The sequence below is a fragment of the Dasypus novemcinctus genome, chromosome 23, assembly GCF_030445035.2.
Source record: "Dasypus novemcinctus isolate mDasNov1 chromosome 23, mDasNov1.1.hap2, whole genome shotgun sequence".
NCBI classification, from domain to species: domain Eukaryota; kingdom Metazoa; phylum Chordata; class Mammalia; order Cingulata; family Dasypodidae; genus Dasypus; species Dasypus novemcinctus.
In genome coordinates, this window is record NC_080695.1 from 70,452,758 (window position 1) to 70,476,825 (window position 24,068).

Genomic DNA, 24,068 nt, shown 5'->3' on the forward strand with positions numbered 1-24,068 from the left:
TGTTGCATACCTGCGCTATGGGAATGTACTACTGACACAATTCCTTTTTAAATTCAGGTTTTGGTTTCTGAGACACCACTTTCTTCTTGTTTCCAGATTGTTTCCTGGCTCCTACTTTTGAAGATATCACTTGGTGCTCTGTCTTCTTCTATCATCCCATTAAATGTTTGTTTTTTTGTTGTTTTTTTAGAGACTTATTTTATTTATTTCATATCCCCTTCCTCTGCTTTGTGTGCTGTCTGTGTTCATTCACTGTGTGTTCTTCTGTGTCCACTTGCATCATCCAGCGGCACTGGGAAACTGCATCTCTTTTTTTGTTGCATCGTCTTGCTGCGTCAGCTCTCGGTGTGTGCAGCACAACTCCTGGGCAGGCTGCACTTTTTTCACGTGGGGCGGATCTCCTTGTGGGGCACACAACTTGCACATGGGGCACCTCTACGCAAGGGCACCCTGCATGGCATGGCACTCCTTCCATGTGGTAGCACTGCGCGTGGGCCAGCTTACCACATGGGTCAGAGGCCCTGGGTTGGAACCCTGGACCCTCCATATGGTAGGCAGATGCTCTCTCAACTGAGCCATGCCCACTTCCCCCATTTTATGCTTTTATTTTTGTCTCTCATGGGTTTTATTATTGGTCTTTTCCTTGTTAGTATGTTCTCTCTCTCTTTCAACAATCATGTCTACTCTCATATCTTTAAATAAATTTATGAGCTGATGACTTCTGAATTCATGTGCAGCCAGAGTCTCCCCTAGTCTCAGGCCCAAAACATTCATCCTGGGCCCTTCCACCTGGACGTCCTGAAGAGCTTCAAACACAATGTTTCTAAATGAGACCTATCATCTCTGCATCATCCCTGCCAGCTCCAACATACACACACACACACAGTGAAACAAGATACTTTTCTCTGCCTTCATCCCTAACTCAATGAACAGTGCCATCCATTCAGTCAAAGCAAAAAATGTGGGCACCACCACAGACTTTGCCCACTCCCTATCAGTAAACGCTGTACATTCTATGTCCTTAGTACTTCTCAAGAATGCTCCAGGGGGAGTCAGGGTAGCTCAGTGGTTGAGTGCCTGCTTCCCATATATGAGGTCCTGGGTTCAATCCCCAACCCTGGTACCTCAAAAAAAAAAATAAAAAACAGTTCCCCTTTCTGACTACTTTTGCCTTATTTGCATTACTCCTTATAAATCTGATCATAGCATTTCCCTTAGTCAAGTCCACCCTCCTGGCCACAGGGATCTTTGTAAGATGAATATCTGTTCATGTCATTCCTTTGACTATAATCTTTGAAGGGACTTCCACTGGCCCAGGAAAAACTCCAAACTTCTTAAATGACTTATAGCAGACTGCTTATGTAATTTATCATCCAAATGAAGACATTTTCCAGAAGAAAAGAGTGAGGTATTAAAATTACACATGGACAAAAAGATGTAAACCTGGACTGTTCTGGGTAAACAAGAATGCAACATCGCCCTATCCACAAGGCTACTCTGATGTGGAATCTGTCTGTTTCTCTAGCTTTTCCCTTCTTGTTCTACACTATCCACCTTAATTCCAGACATTCCTGATTGCGTCTTCCCAAAGACAACAGGCTATTTGGTGGATTTTATTCCTTCTCTTTGCCTTGAATGCCCTCAAGTCTCCCTTCACACACACACACACACACACACACACACACTTCCCTTTCCTGGAAACCACCTATTTATGTTTAAGACTCAACTCAAGCCTTTCCTTACCCTCTGCACTCACCCTGAGTGGAGAGGTTCCTCCTTGTTTTATGCTACATTTGTACCCTGAACATCTTTGTCCTCTTTGATATGTCTTCCACACACAAGCCCCTGGAAGCAGATACGGTACTCTAATGGCTGTTGTAAGCACCACCAAAATCCTTTTCCAGGAATGAAAGATTTATTCTTCCAGTTCCTGGGACTGTTGCTGGCAGCTTTCAAGCTTGCCTGGATATTGCCACGTTGAAGAGAGCTGCTTAATCCAAGGTCACGCCCCCTTCCCTGGCCTGCCTATACACAGGGACAAATCAACGTTGGGGGTAAAATGCCTGCCCCTCTCCCCTAAATGAGCAACTCTGAGGTGCCATCTCAGCTTCAGAGCTTCCCATGAGGTGAGATAAGCTATTGCAGCAAACTTCTCTCTATGCCCAACCTCCTCCTTTCTTCTACAGGTGATGCCAATAGCCCACCCTACAAAGCTCCCACAAGCTAGTCTTCATTTCAGGAACACCTTTCCCAGAAAAGGCAACCTTGGGAGAGGACTTTATTCATATTTATATACTCATCAACACGCTCTTACTGAATGAAAGAGTATCAGCAGAAGTTCACACCCTGAAGATAGCATCAGAGGTAGTTAACAATTGGAAATGATTTTACTTGTTTTTATATTTGTTTATTGTCTATCTTCCCACATTTTTTCATTGCCATATGTGATGGCTTGTATTATATACCCTGAGAAAAACAATAACACGTGTTTAATCTTAATCCCATACCTCTGGGTGTGAATCCATTAAAATAGGACTTTTTGAAGGTATTATTTTATATTAAGGTGTGCCAACTGAATTATGACGGTTCTCAAGCATCTTCCTGAATTCCTTATAGAGAAAGCTACAGTGATGTACTTCTTTGTCTTTGCTGCAAAAATATTGCAATATTACTCTTAAATTTCTCCTATTTTAAGATAGTCACTTACACCTACAAATTTCCCCCTCTGCATTGTAAGAAACTGGGAATCTGTGGGAACCTGAAAAAGAAAGGAGAGGACAACACCATGTGATGGGAAGGCCAAGGAACCCAAAGGGTGCCGGGCAGCCTGGTCATTCCTGACCCGGGAGGAAGCCGGCTTTCTAAAGCCTCTAAAACTGAGAGCCAACCATTTCCTGTTGTTAAGGGACCCCATGTGATGTTTGTCACAGCAGCTGGGAAACTGGAACTTCATATCATGTATTTATTTATTTCTGTATTAACTTTCTTCTTTCTCATTTCGCTCTCTAGGTTTAAGAAGTGGGATTGGGGGTGGATGACTTTTAAGATTTGTTCAGGGATTTTAGAACATAAAATCCGAATCAAGAGGGAGGAGGGCAGATCCTGGAAAAGCAACTGATGAGATTTTAAAATTATCCCTCTTTTAAGGGTGGGTGAGTGGAGCTTTCAATCACTTAAGGATACTTGAATTAATTAGGTCTGAAACCAACTTTTTCAGAAGGGTAAGCATTCAGGAAAGTGTGTGCTTCTTAATGTTGCAAGCCTGACATTTGCAGACATTTTGGCTGCCCACCATCTGACCCACTTACAGTGTTTGTGGAATTTCCTCCTTTATGGATGTTGTTGGAAACAGAGCTAACCTCCCACTCTAGACATCAATACGCCAGAATCCTGCTTCTGCGCCTCCCTTGCAGCTAGGATAAGGGAGGTGACACAGGCTCTGCCCATCTGATAAACCTGCCTTTGACACAGAAGAGGGGACCAGGAGGAATCTTCTCGAGCTGTGGCAGCAGTTTCTGCACGATGGAACCCTGGAGCACAGGCAGCATTGCTGGTGGTGGTATCCCATGTTCAGCGATGGTTCCTTCCAAACATCTGAGGCTTAATGACCAGTGTCCTCACCAGCTGGATTTGAGGCACTGTTAACAGATGAGTGGCCTTCTAAGCCTGCCTATCCAGTCTCCTGGTGATTTTGAGAGAAGCTCAATATTCTTTTAGTGTCATCTTTTTCTGCTAAATACTCAGGCTTGTTTGTTACTTGTTGCAACTAAGAACCCCGAGTGAAATATGCTGGAATGAAGCCAGTCATCAGAAAAAGACTTGAACCCAGAAATGGAAAACCATGAGGTTGTTCAACTAATATCATCCCGTCTCTGTTCCCTATTTGCAGACCTCTCTGCTCTTCAGTCCATGGGTTAGGAATGGGTTGGCAGCAGAAGGCTCCCTATGCCTATGCAACATTATAGCCATGCTTGCCACTTAACCCCAATCAGCTACGGAAAAGAGAAGGGAAGATAGGGAAAACATGATTTCTGGGGCCCCAGAACACCATGGCCATGCGGATTAGGGGACTCCATTCCAGGAGTAGATCATGGGATTTGGAAAGATATCCCAAAATGCATTTATCCAAGGGACTGGAATTTGCAAATTACTTCATGCTGGCCTCTCCCTGAGACAAACCCCTTACAATTAGGCTACCCTTTATCCTAACTGCTTTCCCTAACATGCTCTCCACATTCCCTTAGAGATAAGGCGCCACTAACTTCTCTGATGTTCACCAGCCATGAAAAGGCAAGGGTTATAGAGAAAATACACAATTAGACCCAGCTCTGAAAAACAGAAGAAAAAGGAAAAGGATTGAATAACTGAATTTCCACATCTATGGGAACAGGCGCAACTCAGCAAGGTTATGAGATTTGAGGTCCCAGGGAATTTTATCTAGAATTTGCCTGCATCAAGAGGACCTTATTTCTAATATCTTCAATAAGGGAAGCAGATGTGGCTCAGGTAACTGGGCTCCTGTCTATCACATGGGAAGTCACTCATTCAGATCCTGGTGCCTAATAAAGAAGACAGCAATCCGGCATGACAAGGCACTGGTCCCTCCTAGAGAATACAGCAAGCTGGCATGACTAGGTACCATTGCCTCCTAGAGTGACACCCTCCTTGAGGGTGTCCTGATAACAAGCTGTAGTGACAGGCGAGCTCAGTGAGCTGACACAACAAGATGATGCCACAAGAGACACAGAGTGAGAGACACAACAAAGCAGGGAGCGGTGGTGGCTCAAATGATTAGGCACCTCTCTCCCATATCAGATGTCCTGGGTTCAGCTCCTGGTGCCTGTTAGAAAAACAAGGAAGTCAAACAGACACAGCAAGGGAAAACAACAAGGGGGTGGGGAGAAATAAAGAAATAAAATAAGTCTTAAAAATATGTTAGATAAGATTCAAAACTTACACTTGAACCTTCGATAAAATTATTTCTCTTCATTATTTGATCCAAAGGGGCCAAAAAGTAGGTGTGATAATTATTGTCTTTTTTCCTCTAATGAGGCTCTCAGGGAACCTGGTCCCAGTGGTTGCAAAAGCTCCTGTAAATGTGCGCTTCGTGATTACCTTGAACATCCTTCTGGCACAGAGAACTGAGACCATGAACTTCTCTCTATACCCAGACTGCTTCTTTCTCTTCTCTTCTCTTCAACAGATATTGGTCCCAAGAGCCCATCCTAACAAAGCTCCCACAAGCTAAGCTTCATCTCAGAAACCACTTACCCAGGGAAGGCAACCTGCCTATATTTCCAAGACACTCCAGACCCACATTAAAGAGACACATGAACCACTTATGCACAGATGAAGAACACTTGACAGCACCAACCGTCCCCAGGTAAGATTACAGCAGTGGAGACACTGATATTTGCTTATTAACATATGAAGTTCTTTCAGGAATCCCCATTGCTACATCTTCCATGTACAGGAACTAATAGTAGGAATCTTGATTCCATCTGTTGTCAACTGAGATGAACCCAGGAGTAATCAACCACTTCTCTTGGTTCTTTATGAGCTATCAGGTAATGGAAGGTGGACTGGCAAATGTAATCAGAGACACTCCTAGTCAGAGTCGAGTTGTGTATGTGCCTGTGTGTTTTTCAATGTTAAATATACAAATGAGAATGAGTCTAGTAGGAAAAGCATCAAAACTAAGTGTTGGAGTTCAGGTGCATGGGAGTGTGTGTGCCTAGGTCTTATCTTACTAACTCTGTTGGACTGATTTGCAAACCTGAGCCTGCCTGGAGCTTATTTGTCACATTTTAACCATCTGGGTCTAGGATTCTGAATTTTCATTGTACTCTATTCACCAAGTTCATGACCATGGGAGAGGCCAACCAGTCTGATGTCTCCGAGTTCCTCCTCCTGGGTCTCTCCAGAAAGCCCCAGCAGCAGCAGCTCTTCTTTGTACTCTTCCTGAGCATGTACCTGGCCACGGTCCTGGGAAACCTGCTCATCATCCTGGCCATCAGCGCAGACTCCCGCCTGCACACCCCCATGTACTTCTTCCTCTGTAACCTGTCTTTTGTGGATGGCTGCTTCTCCTCCACCAGTGTCCCCAAGATGCTGACCAATCACATACTCGGGATTCAGACCATCTCCTTCCCTGGGTGTCTCACACAGATGTATTTTTTCATTGTGTTTGCTGACATGGACAATTTCCTCCTGGCTGTGATGGCCTATGACCGCTTTGTTGCTGTATGCCACCCCTTACACTACTCAACAAAGATGTCCCATCAGCTCTGTGCCCTGCTGGTCATTGGGTCCTGGGTCACGGCCAACCTCAATAGTCTGTTGCACACCCTGCTCATGACTCGACTCTCGTTCTGTGCAGATAACACCATCCCCCACTTCTTCTGTGATGTCAGTCCTCTGCTGAAACTCTCCTGTTCTGACACACACCTCAATGACATGATGATTCTCACTGAGGGTGCCCTGATAATGATCACCCCGTTTGTTTGCATCCTGGCTTCATATATCAGTATCACCCGTGCTGTTCTGAGAGTCCCGTCCACAAAGGGAAAATGGAAAGCCTTCTCCACCTGTGGCTCCCACCTCGCTGTGGTTTCCCTCTTCTATGGCACCATCATTGCTGTGTACTTCAACCCTTCATCCTCACACTCAGCTGAGAAAGACACTGCAGCTACTGTGCTGTACACAGTGGTCACGCCCATGCTGAACCCCTTCATCTACAGCCTGAGGAACAGGGACTTGAAAGGGGCTCTCAGAAAAGTGATGGGCAGGAAGAGGTTTTCTGTCTGGTGAAAGAATCAAAGCTCATATTCATTCCTAAAACAATTTATAACTCACTAGCTGAGTGTAATATAGCAGTTGTTTTTTGAAAGGCAGTGTGGAAACAAATATAATGCTCTGTTATAGGGTCAGGTAGAAATAAATCCTTACTTATTTATTAGACCCTGATTTGCCTGTGACTTTGCTCAATAAAACAAGTAATGAGATTTCCTTTAAATCACTTTTTTTCTTTTTCTTTTTTAAAAATTTTCTTCTAATTTGTTATTCACTAACTTATAAATTCTTTTACACCAAGTCAAGTTTTCCCTTTTTAAGTAGTCTGTTTGGAAGGATACATGCTATGGGTATTTCTAAATTACAAAATCACCTGGGCCACTTTTAAAACACACTGTTGTCTAGGTCCCAGCATTAACTAAATAAATCAGGTTCTCTGGGTCTGGGGCCCAATGCTCATATTTTTTCATAATTATCAGTTTATTCTAATGTGCATTTGGGTCAAGGATAACTGGTCTACCTCATACTGCTCTAGATGTCCTCCAAGATCAATCTAAAAGGCTGAGTCTCTAACATTATCTCAAAATTATGTTGACACTCAGATTAAAAGAATAGCACAGTGAAATGTGAGGCCTAGTAATATGGATAATAATATTTCACATTGTCGGAATGTCAGCCCAAAAAGTATCGGGATTGAAAGACAGAGGAAAAGGAGAATGAAAGAAAGAGAAAGAAAGATAGGGAGCTGGGATCAGGGGGTCTGCCAGTAAGTAGAGACTCATCAGACAACTTTACTGTTTACAAGGGGCTCTCTGTATACCCCAGTCTATGTGAGAACAAGCAGTTAACTAGTAGCATTACTCATGATCTAAGGAATTAAAAAAATCTTATCTCAGGGTGCAAAGTCTAAGTGTTCTATTTACTATAAAATATACATGCTCTTTTTTATCTCTGCCTGTGGCATTATCCTGATAACCATCAAGCATTCAAATGTTGCATTCCTTATGTTGCAAGTGTAGCCATGGAGACAGCACATCTCTCCTTGCAAGCCCACTGTACCTCAGTTTCCAACATCACTTGAGAATCAGAGGCCCTGGTCTGTCTTCTCACCAGGCCATAGCAACAAGGCATCAAGAAGTACAGAATCAGGGAAGCGCACTTGGCCCAATGGATAGGGCGTCCACCTACCACATGTGAGGTCCAAGGTTCAAACCCCGGGGCCTCCTTGACTCATGTGGAGCTGGCCCATGCACAGCACTGATGCGCGCTAGGAGTGCCCTGCCACATAGCGGTGTTCCCGGCGTAGGGGAGCCCCACGTGCAAGGAGCACACCCTGTAAGGAGAGCCGCCCAGCGTGAAACAAAGTGCAGCCTTCCCAAGAATGGTGCCGCACACACGGAGAGCTGACACAACAGCAAGATGATGCAACAAAAAGAAACACAGATTCCTGGTGCCGCTGATAAGGATAGAAGCGGTCACAGAAAGAACACATAACAGCAAATGGACACAGAGAGCAGACAACTGGGGAGTGGGGAGGGGGAAGCGAAAGGGAAAGAAAGAAATAAAAAATAAATCTTTAAAAAAAAAGTGTAGAATCATGGAAACCCTTCACAGTCATCCCCTGACTTCTGACCTTGGGGCTGGCTCTGTCATGATCATGTCTTTGCTACCTGGGAAACAAACCAGTACTCGCTACTCCCTTTGCCCAGACTCGCCTGCTCTCATCTTGAGTGAGCAGCCCCCTCCCCATCCACACCATCAAGAAATAAGACCAAGGTCACCTCCCCTCCTCCATGAAGCCTCCCTGTTTCCCTCTTCTGGGTTCTCACTGCTCTATTTTTCCTTGGTTCAGAGTACATTGCAGTATAACCATCTGCCTGTCCTCCCTCCATCAGGATTTCCACAGATCAGGACACCCTCCAGACCCACATACACATACCATGCAACCTGTATCCCCAGTATCCTGCACTGCTCCTGGGTCAAGAGTGATCATCAACTAGATTGAAGGGAGAAAAACAGCTACTGTGCTGTACACAGGGTGACACCACGTGAAGCCTTCACTTTTCACTTTGACATACTTACCTGAGAAGTATTTTCATAATTATTTTGCTATTGAAAACACAATACACTATAGAAGACCAAATATCATAAAGAAGAAAATCAAAATAACCTGTGATCTTGCTACTCAAGGCAACCACATTTTTACATATATGAATATATTTTACAAATTACAAAAGTTGGCCATTGTCAACTGATTCAAGGGGAGAAAATGTTTTGGAAATCATATTCCTGATAAGGGTTTAATAGCCATGATATATATTAAGAAATGAAGTTGTGAAGCATATGACAACATGGATGAACGTGGAGGACATTATATTAAGTGAAGCAAGCCAGACACAAAAGCACAAATACTGTATAATTGTGCTATTATGAACTAAATTTACATTGTAAACTCATGGCGTTAATGACTAGAATGTAGGTCACCAGAAAATAGAATGAGGTTAAAGAAGGGAAAGTTGAGGGTTAATCTGTGCAGAATTAGTAAAAAAAATTAATTGTAAATTTTTGGAAATGAATAGAAATTGTGAGAGTACATCACAGTGTTTGTAACTAGCAGTGCTAATATATAGGTAAGACAGTGGTGGAAAGGGAGAGATCTAAAGTCATGTATATTACTAGAAGGAAAGCTAAAAAATGTAACAGACTGCATAACATAGCAAAACTTTGTGTGAAATATGAAAATGGGTAATATTGCCTATTAAAGACTCATTTTCTTTGAAACTGAACAGATGTACATTAATGTTACAAGATGTTAATATCAGGCAAAAATACAACCAAAGCAAAATATGGACAGTAGTGTATAGTAATACATTAATAATCTTCCATTAAGGGGAAATAAAGTAAAGGAACGATAATAAGTGAATGAAACTAAAAAAAAAGGTAGTAAGGGGTAGAGGTTTTTTCTGTCTGTTTTTACTTATTATTATTGGAATAACGAAATGCTCTACTAATGACTGAAGAGATGAATGCATAATATGTGATTATATCAAATACTGTTGACTGTATACTTTGGATGGATTTTATGCTTTATTAGTATGAATATAAAATTAATTTTTTAAAAAGTTGACTGCTGTCTATCCATATAATTTGTATGCTGATTTTTCTATTCCTTCTTCCTATGTCAGTAAATATTCTAGAAATTTGATTTTTTTAGGAGGTACAGTGTATGAACCCAGGTCCTCATGCAAAGCACGTGCTCAACCACTGAGCTAAACCTGCTCCTCTAGAAATCTGGTTTTAATGTGTGCAAAATATTTCATCACATGGATGTAATATTGTTTATCCATTGCCCAACCCTGCACAATTTTAAATATTTTCTTCTGTAAATAATGCTGCTGCATACTTCCTTGAGTGCAAATCTTTGTTGCATCCCCAATTACTGCCACAGGTAAACTGTGTGACCTACTTCTTTGGTAGGAGTGAAAACTGAGGTCACTCCTTGATTTCTTCATTACTGCCACCTGGCCCTGTCTGCCATTACTAGCAGGGGATCTAGTACCTCCTTCCTGACGTCAAAGCTCCCTTAGTCCAAAGGAGCCAGCCAGTCCTGCTTTCCCTGCCAGGTGGAGGAAGAGACCTGGAAGTTGAATGGGTCCACTGGCATGACTGAGTGAGCCGCTAGCACACAGTGTGGCTCTTGAACTTGATCTTGCTTGTTCTGCTGGAGGCCTGTTTGCTGCAGCACTGGAGGCTGTGTCCCACATCCCTGTGGGTCCACCCTGGGGCCCACCCTTGGCTCCCAAGGCCCAGCGCCCTGAGCTCCATCCACTGTATTCTCCATTCAAGCCTGACTCACGGCCTTGGTGGCTACTGCCTTCAAGATCCCCTCTAGGCCCTTGGGGTCTTTTATGTGGAGTGGACTTCAATCAGTTTTTTCAAAGTTGTACCAATATCTGTAAAGTAGATTTCAAATAAAAGTTAATGAAAATCATAACATTCAAATATTTAGTAACCTTAATTATTTAATTTATTTAGACTGTCATATCTAATAATGAATATTTCAAGAGTTTTTCCTATATGTTAATAGCTTTTACTTTTTGAATTGACAGTGGGTTATGGAAGGGATAGAGTTTTGTGAATTTCATATATTCATGATGGACTGTACCTTTTATTAACAGAAACATCACTGTATTTTTAATCCTTTTTACGTCTTAAAGTCTAATTGTTTACTATTAGTACCACCACTTTTGCTTTCTGTAGGCTTGTGTTTGCTCACTCTCTCAGACTCTCTGAAACAGTTTACTTGTATGAGAGTTCTTTTCCTCAGTGTCAGGATCTTTTTTTAATGCTTCTTGTAAGTGAAAAAAATTAGCATACCACCCTATACCTAGAAAAAGTACTCTAAATGGAGTTCTGCAACTCCTCTTTCCCATCGTAAAACAAACATAAATAAAACTCGGTGACTGTAAAATTAATGCACACCTTTTCTGAATATTTCTGCACATTTTGTGAGCAGTGGCACTGACTGCCTTTGTTCTACACTATCTCTATTGGATGCTTATAACAAACAGCCTTGGAAGATATAAATGGCATATCTTTTCAGAGCAATGGTCAGATTTTTTCACTGTCCAGTATAATAAAGATAATGTTGCCCTCTGGAGCAAAAGTTAAACAGAATTACTTTCTATTATAAAATATTCTGGTTCTGTAGGCTCAGAGAATCTGTCCTATAACACAATCCACTCTGTATGAGGGTTATTTCACCTGATTCACATTGTTCTGTGGGAATTGGGGTTTTGGAAACTGACATAAATGCTGATACTCTGAATACTGATATTGCTGTGAGTAATAAACTGTCCTTTGTCTCCGACCCAAGAGACTTGCATCTTCTACCACTATCCTTGAGACCTGCTGGCTAGCTTTAACTTTCAAGTAGAGTAAAATCCTACTATTCACAGTTCTTGACAATGCTCATTGAAGAAACTTTATGTAAATGCAGGAAGTTATAAATAAGAAAAACATCTAAAAATGCCATCATTTAGCAAAAACCACTAGAAAAACCACTGAGTCTATTTCCCTAGTCTTCTCCTTTGTACAAATATTTTTAATGTATTTATATTCCCATATTGTATAATTTGTATTTATTCTATATAAAATGTGGTATGATGGGTTTTTTTTTTTGCTTAACATTCACTAAGTAAGATTTCATGTTTCTAAAATTTCTTCAAAACTTTTCCTTATTATATGTGTGTGTTTCAGTATAAGCTTTAACAATTCTTGTAGAATATTTGGAGGAAAAAGAAAAAATCATATCATACAGATATGAACTTTTCACCACTTCTCTGAATTTACAAATTTGAGGTTATTATGTATTCTGAATATTTTTGTGTCCCACATTTTACATTAAACATTTTAATTGCAATTGATACTATTATGAGCCAAGTTAACTAACCAAAACACATATACTTAACCATTAGGCTTATTGCATTAACATATTATTAAAAATGTATTGCTTTCTTTAAAATAATTTTGCAAAATACAATTGATACTATCCGGCTTTTTACTTGATTTCTGTTATGCTAGCATTGCCTGCCACTTGATTCTTGTGGTAGGTGACCGAAATCTGAAGCTCAGTCAACCTGTGCACTGATGAATGGGAGAAAAAATTACTGTTTTTCTAAGCCACTTGTGTTGGGGAGCCTTGTTACATACCTGTGCTATGGGAATGTGCTTCTGATACAATTCTTTTTTAAATTCAGTTCTTGGCTTCTGAGACACCACTTTCTTCTTGTCTCCAATTTGTTTCCTGGCTCCTACTTTTGGGGGTCTCACCTGGTGCTCTGTCTTCTTCTTTCATCCCATTATATGTCTTAATTTTTGTCTCTCATGAATTTTATTGTTGGCCTTTTCCTTGTCGGTATTTGCCCAATTCTGTCTCTTTCTCACTGCCCCCCATCACATCTACTCTCATATCTTTAAATAAATTTATGAGCTGATGACTTCAGAATTCATGTGCTGCAGGACTCTCCCCTAGTTTCAGCCCAAAACATTCAGCTCCTTGGGCCCTTCCACCTGGACGTCCTAAAGAGCTTCAAACACAATGTTTCTAAATGAGACCTATCATTTCTGCATCATCTGCCATCTCCAACGCATACACACACATTGAAATGAGATACTTTTCTCTGCCTTCATCCCTAATTCAACAAACTGTGCCATCCATTCAGTCAAAGCAAAAAATGTGGGCACCACCACAGACTTTGCTCACTCCCTATCACTAAGTGCTGTATATTCTACATCCTTAGTACTTGTCAAAAATGCTCCATGGGGAGCCAGTGTAGCTCAGTGGTTGAGTGCCAGCTTCCCATATATGAGGTCCTAGGTTCAATTCCCAGACCTGGTACCTCAAACGAAAAACAAAAATTTCCCCTTTCTGACTCTTTTTGCCTTATTTGCAACACTCCTTATGAATCTGATCCTAGCATTTCCCTTAGTCAAGTCTACCATCCTGGCCACAGGGATCTTAGTAAGATGAAATCTGTTCATGTCATTCCTCTGATTATAATCTTTGAAGGGATTTCCACGGGCCCAGAAAATCTCCAAATTCTTAATATGACTTATAGCAGACTGCCTATGTAGTTTATCATCCAAATGAAGACACTTTCCAGAAGAAAGGAGTGAGATATTAAAATTACGTGTGGACAAAAAGATGTACACCTGGACTATTCTGGAAAATCAAGAATGCAACATCACCCTATCCACATGGCTACTCTGATGTAGAATCTGTCTGTCTCTCTAGCTTTTCTCTTCTTGTTCTACACTGTCCACCTTAATTCCAGACATCCCTGACTGCATCTTCCCAAAGACAACAGGCTTTTTGGTGGATTTAATTACTTCTCTTTGTCTTGAATGACCTCAGAGTCTCCTTTCACACACACACTCCACACACACACACACACACACACTCACACTTCCCTTTCCTGGAAACCACCTATTCATGTTTAAGACGCAACTCAAGCACCCACCCTGAGTTAAAGAGGTTGCTCCTTGCTTTATGCTACCTATGTGCCCCAAACAACTTCTCCATATCTTTGTCCTCTTTGATACGTCTTCCTCACACGAGCCCCTGGAAGCAGGAACAGTACTCCAGTGGGTGTTGTAAGCACCACCAAGATCCTTTTGCTGGAATGAAAGATTTACTCTTCCAGCTCCTGGGATTGTTGCTGACAGAAGGCCCTCAGCCTTCAACCTTGTCTGGATATTGCCACCTTGAAGAGAGCCGCTAATCCAAGGTCACGCCCCCTTTCCTGGGCAGCCTGTACACAGGGACTCATCAAAGTTGGGGGTAAAATGCCTGCTCCCCCTCCCCTAGCTGAGCAACTCTGAGGTGCCATCTCAGCTTCAGAGCTCCCCATGAGGTGAGATAAGCTATTGTAGCAAACCTCTCTATGCCCAACCTCCTTCTTTCTTCTACAGGTCATCTTAAGAGTCCACCCTACAAAGCTCCCACAAGCTAATCTTCATTTCAGAAACTCCTTTCCCAGGAAAGACAACCTTGGAAGAGGACTTTATTCATATTTATATACTCATCAACATGCTCTTACAGAATGAAAGAGTATCAGCAGACGTTCACACCCCGAAGATAGCATCAGAGGTACTTAAGGCTCTCATAACAACTGGAAATGATTTCACTTGTTTTTATATTTGTTATAGTCTATTTTCCCATATTCTTTCCTTGCCATATGTGGTGGACTGTACGATGTACCCTGAAAAAAAAAACAAAAACATGTGTTTAATCTTAATCCCGTTACTGTGGGTGTGAACCCATTGGAATAGGACCTTTTAAAGGTATTATTGTTTTTTTTAAAAGATTTATTTATTTCTCTCCCCTTCCCTTCCCCCCCCCTTCCCCTCTCTGTATCCATTTGCTGCATATTCTTTTGCATCTGCTTGCATTATCAGGTGACACTGGGAAACTGCGTCTCTTTTTTGTTGCATCATCTTGCTGGATCAGCTTTCCATGCATGCGGCGCCACTCCTGGGCAGGCTGCACTTTTTTCACATGGGGTGGCTCTCCTTGTGGGGCACACTCCTTGCAAATGGGGCACTCCTATGTGGGGGCGCCTCTGCATGGCATGGCACTCTTTGCGCACAGCAACACTGCACGTGAGCCAGCTCACCCACGGGTCAGGAGGCCCGGGGGATCAAACCCTAGACCCGCCATATGGTAGACAGACTCTCTGCCAATTAAGCCACGTCTCCTTTCCTGAAGGTATTATTTTTGATTAAGGTGTCCCAACTGAATTAGGACGGGTCTCAGTCCTATTCCTGGAGGCCTTATAGAGAAAGCCACAGTGAGGAGCTTCTCCATCTTTGCTGCAAAAATATTGCAATACTACTCTTAACTTTCTCCTATTTTAAGATAGTCACTTACAGCTATAAGCCCCCTCTGTATTGCAAGAAACTGAGAATCTCTGGGAACCTGAAAAGGAAAGGAGAGGACATCACTATGTGATGGGAAAGCCAAGGAACCCAAAATTGCCGGGCAGCCACATTATTCCTGATGCAGGAGGAAGCCAGTTTTCTAGCTTCTAAAACTGTGAGCCAACCATTTCCTGTTGTTAAGGGACCCCCGTGTGGTGTTTGTCATAGCAGTTGGGAAACTAAGACCTCATATCATGTATATATTTATTTCTCTATTAACTAATTTTCTTCTTCTTTCTCTATCATTTCTCTCTCTATGTTTAAGAAGTGGGAGTTGGTGGTGGATGACTTTTAAGATTTGTTCAGAGATTTTAGAATGTAAAATCAGGATCAGGAGGGGAGTAGGGGAGATCCTGGAAAAGCAACTGATGAGATTTTTAGAATTATCCCTCTTTTGAGGATGGGTGAGTGGGGCTTTCAATCACTTCGGGAATTACATTAGGTCAGAAACTAATTTTTTCAGAAAGATAAGTAATGGGGAAAATGTGTGTCTAGAATTTGTCTGCACCAAGAGGACCTTATTTCTAATATCTTCAATATTAAATAAGGGAAGCAGATGTGGCTCAGGCAACTGGGCTCCTGCCTACCACATGGGAGGTCACTGGTTCAGATCCTGGTGCCTCCTAAAGAAAGACAGCAAGCTGGCATAACAAGGATACCAGTGCCTCCTAGAGAAGACAGTAAGCTAACATGACAGGCAGGTTCGGTGAGCTGACACAACAAGATGATGCCACAAGAGATGTGGGGAGGAAAAACAGAATGAGAGACCCAAAAAAGTAGGGAGCAGTGGTGGCTCAAGTGATTAGGTACCTCTCTCCCACATCAGAAGCCCTAGTTTCAGCTCCTGGTGCCTCCTAAAGAAACAAGGAAAATGAACAAACACAGCAAGTGAAAATCAACAAGGGGGTGGGGAGAAATAAATAAATAAGTCTTTAAAAATATGTTAGATGAGATCCAGAACTTATACTTCAACCTTAGATAAAATTATTTCTCTTCATTATTTGATCCAAAGGGGCCAAAAAGTAGGTGGGACAATTATTGTCTTTTTTACTCTAATGAGGCTCTCAGGGATTCTGGTCCCAGTGGTTGCAAAGGATCCTGTAAATGCCTGCTCTGTGATTACCTCAAACATCCTTCTTGCACGGAGAACTGAGACCATGAACTTTTCTCTATGCCCAGACTGCTTCTTTCTCTTCTCTTTTCTTCAGCAGGTATAGATCCCAAGAGCCCATCCTAACAAAGCTACCACAAGTTAAGCTTCATCTTGAAGACCTCTTTCCCAGGGAAGGCAACCTGCTTATATTTCCAAGACACACATTAAAGAGACACATCAACCACTTATGCACAGGTGAAGAATACTTGACAGCATCACACTCCCCCAGGTAAGATTATTGCAATGGAGACACCGATATTTGGTTATTAGGATATCAGGTTATTTCAGGAATCCCCATTGCTAAGTCTTCCATGTACAGAAACTAATAGTAGGAATCCTGGCTCTGTCTGTTGTCACTTGAGATGAACCCAGCAGTAATCAACCACTTCTCTTGATTCTTTATGTGCTACCAGGAAGTGGAGGGTGGGTGGACTGGGAAATGTAATCAGAGACACTCCTAGGCAGAGTAAAGCTGTGTGTATGTCTGTGTTTTCCAATGTTAAATATACAAATGAGAATGAGTCCAGTAGGAAAAGCATCAAGACTTAAGTGCTGGAGATTGAGTGCATGGGAGGGAGTGTGTGCAGGTCTTATCTTACTAACTCTATTGACAGATTTGCAAACCTGACCCTGCCTGGAGCTTTTTTTTTTTAATTTCTCTCCCCTTCCCTGGGCCCTCACTCCCCAGTTGCATGCTCTCTATTTCCATTCAGTGTGTTCTTCTGTGCCCGCTTGTGTTCTTGTCAGCAGCACCAGGAATCTGTATCTTTGTTGCGTCATCTTGTTGCATCAGCTCTCTGTGTGTGCAACACCATTCCTGGGCAGGCTGCACTTTTTTTGCACTGGGAGGCTCCCCTCATGGGGCTCACTCCTTGCTCCTGGGGCTCCCTTACATGGGGGACACCCCTGCGTGGCACAGCACTCCTTGCACGCATCAGCACTGCCCATGAGCCAGCTCACCACATAGGTTAGGAGGCCCTGGATTTGAGCCTTGGACCTCCCATGTGGTAGGCAGTCGACCTATTTGTTGGGCCAAATCCACTTCCCTGCCTGGGTCACATTTTAACCATCTGGGTCTAGGTTTCTGAATTTTCACTGTACTCTATTCACCAAGTTCATGACCATGAGAGAGGCCAACGAGTCTAGTGTCTCCGAGTTCCTCCTTCTGGGTCTCTCCAGGAAGCCCCAGCAGCAGCAGCTCCTCTTCATGCTCTTCCTGAGCATGTACCTGGCCACAGTCCTGGGGAACCTGCTCATCATCCTGGCCATCAGCACAGACTCCCGCCTGCACACCCCCATGTACTTCTTCCTCTGCAACCTGTCCTTCGTGGACATCTGCTTCTCCTCCACCACAGTCCCCAAGATGCTGACCAATCACATACTCGGGATTCAGACCATCTCCTTCCCTGGGTGTCTCACACAGATGTATTTCTTCATTGTGTTTACTGACATGGACAATTTCCTCCTGGCTGTGATGGCCTATGACCGCTTTGTTGCTGTATGCCACCCCTTACACTACTCAACAAAGATGTCCCATCAGCTTTGTGCCCTGCTGGTCATTGAATCGTGGGTCACAGCCAACCTCAATAGTCTGTTGCACACCCTGCTGATGGCGCGGCTCTCGTTCTGTGCAGACAACACCATCCCCCACTTCTTGTGCGACGTCAGTCCTCTGCTGAAACTCTCCTGCTCTGACACACACCTCAACAACATGATGATTCTCACTGAGAGTTCCCTGATAATAATTACCCCGTTCATTTGCATCCTGGCTTCATATATCAGTATCACCTGTGCTGTTCTGAGAGTTCCATCCACAAAGGGAAAATGGAAAACCTTCTTCTCCACCTGTGGCTCCCACCTCGCTGTGGTTTCCCTCTTCTATGGCACCATCATTGCTGTGTATTTCAACCCTTCATCCTCGCACTCAGCTGAGAAAGACACTGCAGCTACTGTGCTGTACACAGTGGTCACGCCCATGCTGAACCCCTTCATCTACAGCCTGCGGAACAGGGACCTGAAAGGGGCTCTGAGAAAAGTGATGGGCAGGACATGTTCTTAGTGATGCAAGTATCGTGGGCCTCTCATTCCCAGTCATATATATATTTGCCAGGTCACTATGATGTAGCAAACTTTGTTGATAAATAAGTGTGTGTGCGAAGCAGAATAAATACTCCCTGTAGATACTTATCAATTAACTCTGACTTAATTACAACCCTGCTCTCTTAAGTAGAGAGTGATATTTGTGTCTAATCACCTTCATTCATATTATTTTCCATTAACCTTAATTCTTTTTTTCTATGGCAAATATGTTTCCACTTCCCTTTTGGAAATCCTCTCAGAATCTATAGCTGTGGTTTTCCATCCTGGCTGGATAGTAGTATCACCTTTGAAAATATACTGATGTTGGGGAACTTTGAAAATATACTGATGTTGGACCAAATCTCGAACAATTAAATCAGAATCTCTATGGTAGGACCCAGACATTGGTATTTTTCCTCCTTTGCATTGCCCAGGGTTGAAGAGAGTCAGGGTGGGTGGTTCTAACGTACATTCTGAGTTGGAAGTCCTGCTGCACTGAATGTCTTTTCTGGTTGCTCATCATGGAGAGTGAGCCTAGAAACCTCAGAGGAACTCTGAGGCCTAAGGTGCATAATAGTAGGAAAGGTGGAAAGCAGAGTCCCTGCAAGTTCTCTGGGGACCAGCACAAGTTCTCATGCTGAGATCAGACTTTTGGCCATTCATACAGAATCCTAAGGATACTTCATTCATAATTTTTAGTGTCTCCCCATCCAATTTGACTTCCTTATTTTATGGAGTTATATTTAGCATGAGAAATGCCCTTGATTTCTAAGAAATTGATTAAACATTTGCTATTCCTGTCTATCGGGATACCTTGTCTGTCCCTTCTCTCTGAACTTCCAGATCCAAGTCACATGTCACCTCCTCTGTGATTCCTCTTGGCTGAGACCAACATTCCTTCTTCTGGGTTCCCATAGAACACTCCTGCTTGTGTTGTTGTATTAACACATGTGACACTGCCTGGTCTGCTCATCGCGGCTTCATCTCCCCTGCACTCTTCCCCTCAAGCCTTTAGAAATGGTGAGATGCCTGGGACTCACACACACACTGCCCACCTTGGATGCCTGTGCAGGGCTTGACTCCTGAACAAATTACACACTCAGCCCACCTTATTGAGTAAGTGAAGGAGTGAACATCATCTTCACTTTCGATTTGACATCCTAGTTGGTCAAGAGGCTTAACAATTACATCTTAGGAATTTTTACATTTGGGAATATTTATATACTGAAAAATATTTCAAAAATATAAGGAAAAAATTAAAGTAACCTATAACATCACTGCTAAGAATATATGAAAGTCATTTAGGCAAAACTGGTCTAAAGCAATCTATGCAATTTTGTATTCTTATTTTTTTCCACTTTTTATTAATAGCTTTATTTCAAATTCACAAAAATAAAATAACAGAAAAGGCAATACAACGAGTTATGGAAACATTACTCCCAAAAAGTTATTTTTAGACACTTTTCTCTCATCTAATGCCGAGTGCTAACTCAGTTGTTGCTCTGGTATTTAGAAAGATACACAGATGAACATATTAGTTAAATGACAAAGTCAAGGTCTCCTTATTGATGAAAAAAAAAGAAAAGAAAAAAATTCTCAATTATATTCATAATTCACAAAACCAAACCCCATATTCTTTTTTTACCTTTTGAATTAATATAATACCAACTTTACTTTTGCTACAAAAACATTACAATGTTATCATTAAGTATAGTCCATAAGTTACATTAGTTATATTTTCCCCATGTATCACCACATTCCTGTATTCATATATTTTTTTTGAAACTTTTTTTTTTAAGATTTCTTTTATTTATCTCCCCCACACACACACATTGTCTGCTCTCTGTGTCCATTCACTGTGTGGTTCTCTGTGTCTGCTTGTATTCTCGTTATGCGGCTCCAGAAACCGATCCTGGGACCTTCCGAAGTTGGAGAAAGGCAATTACTCTCTTGCATCACCTTAACTCCCTGTTCTGCTACGTCTTCTTATTGTCTCTCTTCCGTGTCTCTTGTTGCGTCATCTTGCTGCGCCAGCTCTCAGCATTGGCTGGCACTCCTACTCAGGGCAGCTTTCCCATGAGGGGAACAGTCCTGCACTGAGCACCATTCCAGCGTGGGCCGGCACTCCATGTGGGCCAGCTCGCCCTCACCAGGAGGCCCTGGGCATCGAACCATGGGCCTCCTATATGGTAGCCAGGAGCCCAGTTGGCTGTATTTCCCTGTATTTATATTATTAACAATTCCTCACCTACTTCCAAAATCATTGTTATACATTCCCAGTATTATCTTCCAGCTGTCCTCCAACTAACATTAATCTTCCATGACTACTCATTTCAGCCAAATCACATCCATAAATCAGCAGTTTGTTACATTCATTATATAGTTCTTTAGAAATATATCCATACATTTATGGCCAATTGATTTTCAACAATGGTGCCAAATCCATTCAATGGGTATTTTAAAGTATTGTATTTACTTTAAATGCATTATCAGTACATTATTATTATTTTATGAAAATATATTATTAGACCATTTTTAAAAAGTGTGTGGTCCTGGGCATAAGAACAGATATATAGACCCATGGAATAAATTTGTGTCCAGAAATACACCCATATATCTAGGGCCAATTGATTTTCAACAATGGCACCAAAACAAATCAACAGGGAAAGAACAGTCAAAATACTCAGCACGAAATAAGTTACACATCACAGGTACCAAAAAATGTCTAGTTGTTTTTAAAATGTTAAGAACGTACAACAATAAATTTTCCAAAACCAAAGAAGAAAAAAATTTGCATAAATCACATTGTGGCACAGGACACCAAGAATGTGTATTTATGTAACACAGCAGGCAGATTTTTGTGCTAGAAAGAGTATGGAGAAGAATCTAAATTAAACTGAAAATTCAGTGAATGGATATTCGTAAATTTCTGGTTAAATAAGACTCAACTTTGTAAGGACCAGGAAACTCTGAGCATCACATTGTTCATAAAATAAAAACTTCTCCAGATATCAGCAGTATACTTTTCTCCCTCAGGAAAGACATTGTTCCCCTTTGATAACTCAGAATCCTGCTGTTTATCTGTCACAGTTGTGAACAATAACTAGGTAACTTCTTACAGTTAACTACCATGCCACCCTTCAATGCTGATTCTGCTGCATTTTCTTGTAAAACTTTTCCCAGTAAAGCTAGGGTCTGTGGTAGGGAACATGCACAAAGATAAAACTGGTCGTAGAGATACCTGATTCATGAGGATCTCAGCAAATATTTATGGAAAGCCTGCTGTATTTCCAGCTCTAGACAGAGAGAGACAGGTGCAGGCCCTGCTGTCTGCATGCTAATGCTCTGGAAATCCAGGCTGTGCCCTGCTTCTCAATCACCGGGAGCCGTCATTTCACCTTTCAGGATCTGCAGGTACCAATTTCCTCTGTAAGAGGAAACAAATCTTTCCCTCTGTATGTCCTTCTCTGGATTCCCTTGAGCGGATTCTGGAATCTGCATGTGGACAAGGCCTATACTTTGATTTATCTACTTGCTCTTTGCTACTTTTGACAACACCAAGTGTTCTGCTCCCCCCCTCAGTCCTCCCCAGCAAGCCCTCTGCGGTTGTCTGCCCAGTTGGCTTTTCCTGTGATATTTGGCTACAGCTTTCCGACCCCTTCATTGTGTCATCTCTTGCTTTCCTCCTTTCCAGCCTGGTGGCTGAGCTTCCCCATCTGCCCCTTCCTGGCTTCTTATTCACTTGGGAGACTTATCTTAACTCTTCCTTAACGCTGGGTCTTCAATAAGTAGAACACACTGACATTTTCAATTAGCGTTTCCTTGAGCTTTGCTGTGAATGTCAGGTCTTTGCAGACAATAATCTCTTCCTGAATGCTATTTAGAGTTGTTATCATCAAAAGAAACAATGGTTTCTTGAGAATTCTTGAAAGTGGTACTAAAAGAGATTAATAAAGAAATAGAGGGAGCAAATGTAGCTCAAGTGGCTGAGCTTGCCACATAGGAGGTCCTGGGTCAATCTCCAGTACCCCGTTAAAAAGTACATAATTCAGCAAAGATTTCTTCTACTCTGTCTCAGTCTTCATCACTAAGGAAACTGGATTCTGTTAACAGTTAAAACCACTTGATGTGGGACCTTGGTTTATTCACATAAGGGCTAGTTTAAAAAAAATGGCCGTTTGATATTAAATAGAAATTTATATGTACATGTTAAGTTTGAAACATAAAAAAAACTAAACCATAAATATTTAAAATAGTTGTGTATTCAGTGGTATGTCTATTACCCTGTGGCAGTTTGATATTGTTTATGAATTCCAAAAATAGATATTGGATTATGTTTGTAAACTGGTATCTCCCTTGGGCATATTAGATTATATTGGGTTCAGAATTTTCAGTTTTACTTGATGATATAATGATTAAGGCTTTGCATGGGCCATACCAATAGGATGTTGCATCTATGCCCCCTTAGTGGGTGGGGACTTACTGAGAAAACGACAAGGCACAGGACTTAGTTGGAGTTTTGATCCTGGAGCTCGGGAAGTTAATGCACAGAGAAGCAGATATGTGAGGAAGGAGAGAAGTCTCCATTAAACACAGGAAGAGGCCTCGGGGAGAGAGACAAAGTCGTTCACCTGTTATTCTATAGCTGGCCTTGAGGAGAAAGCAGAGCAGCTGAGCCCAAAGAGAAACAAGCCCAGGGAAGAGAGGAACCCAGGGAGCCTGAACCCTGGCAGACGTTGGCAGCCACCTTGCTCCAACACGTGGCAATAGACTTTGGTGAGGAAGTAACTTACCCTTTATGGCCTGGTAACCGTGAGCTTCTACCCCACATAAATACCCTTTATAAAAACCAACTGATTTCTGGTATTTTGCATCAGCACCCCTTTGGCTGACTAATACACACCCTCACTACAAACCATATTTAATTAAGAATTCAACTGTTTATGAACCCTGCAAATCAAACACTGTCCAGCAAACTGCCATCAATGAACCACATTTTTTAAAAATTTAGCTCCATGACAAATAATTAGGATTTAGGAAATGTTAGTTTTCCAAATGTTGTCAGAAAGAATCATCAGAAGCACCCTCCAGATATAACAGTTGGACAATCCATTTACCCCAAAGGATCTAGCAGGCCCCCTTCACCTGCCATGACAGGACATTCACCTCTCATCACTTCACTGACCACTGGCATTTTCAGAACGTTTTAAATAGCCTGATTTCAATTTTACAAAACAACAACATATTTTCAGAAAGATACTCCTGTGTTCCAAGTAGCAGACATTAACAACTTCCAACGTGATCTCTGGGGATAATTCACAGCTCTGAACTCTGGTTTAGGAAAAATATTTCCAGCAGCCTGTGCAGGGTAATTCCTGTTCCGACACTGGTAATAATTGCACTGGTTGCTGCAGGAACTTTAAATTCTTCTGCTGCTAACTTTAAGGCTGCTATGAGAGGGGTGCTTTCAGGAACACTGAGTACTTTGTAGGGCAGCCACAGGCCCGACTTCAATGTCAAATTTCAAGGAAAACTTCCAGGGAAGTGAGTTTGGCTCAATGGA

General features: G+C 42.1%; 2 protein-coding genes across 2 annotated transcripts; both read left to right on the forward strand.

Annotated features, from left to right (window-relative positions):
- Positions 1 to 5,868: 5,868 nt before the first annotated feature.
- Positions 5,869 to 6,810, forward strand: LOC101421671 (olfactory receptor 1F1-like). Its single transcript, XM_004475868.3, has one exon. The coding sequence runs from the start codon at positions 5,869 to 5,871 to the stop codon at positions 6,808 to 6,810; it is 942 nt and encodes a 313-aa protein (XP_004475925.3).
- Positions 6,811 to 17,549: 10,739 nt separating this feature from the next.
- LOC101422119 (olfactory receptor 1F1-like) lies at positions 17,550 to 18,485 on the forward strand. Its single transcript, XM_004475869.3, has one exon. It carries the CDS (start codon positions 17,550 to 17,552, stop codon positions 18,483 to 18,485), a length of 936 nt encoding a protein of 311 aa, XP_004475926.3.
- Positions 18,486 to 24,068: the final 5,583 nt, after the last annotated feature.

What these genes read in the sequence shown, in the direction of transcription:
- LOC101421671 (XM_004475868.3), top strand. Translation starts at nt 5,869, where the DNA reads ATGGGAGAGGCCAACCAGTCTGATGTCTCCGAGTTCCTCCTCCTGGGT.
- LOC101422119 (XM_004475869.3), top strand. Translation starts at nt 17,550, where the DNA reads ATGAGAGAGGCCAACGAGTCTAGTGTCTCCGAGTTCCTCCTTCTGGGT.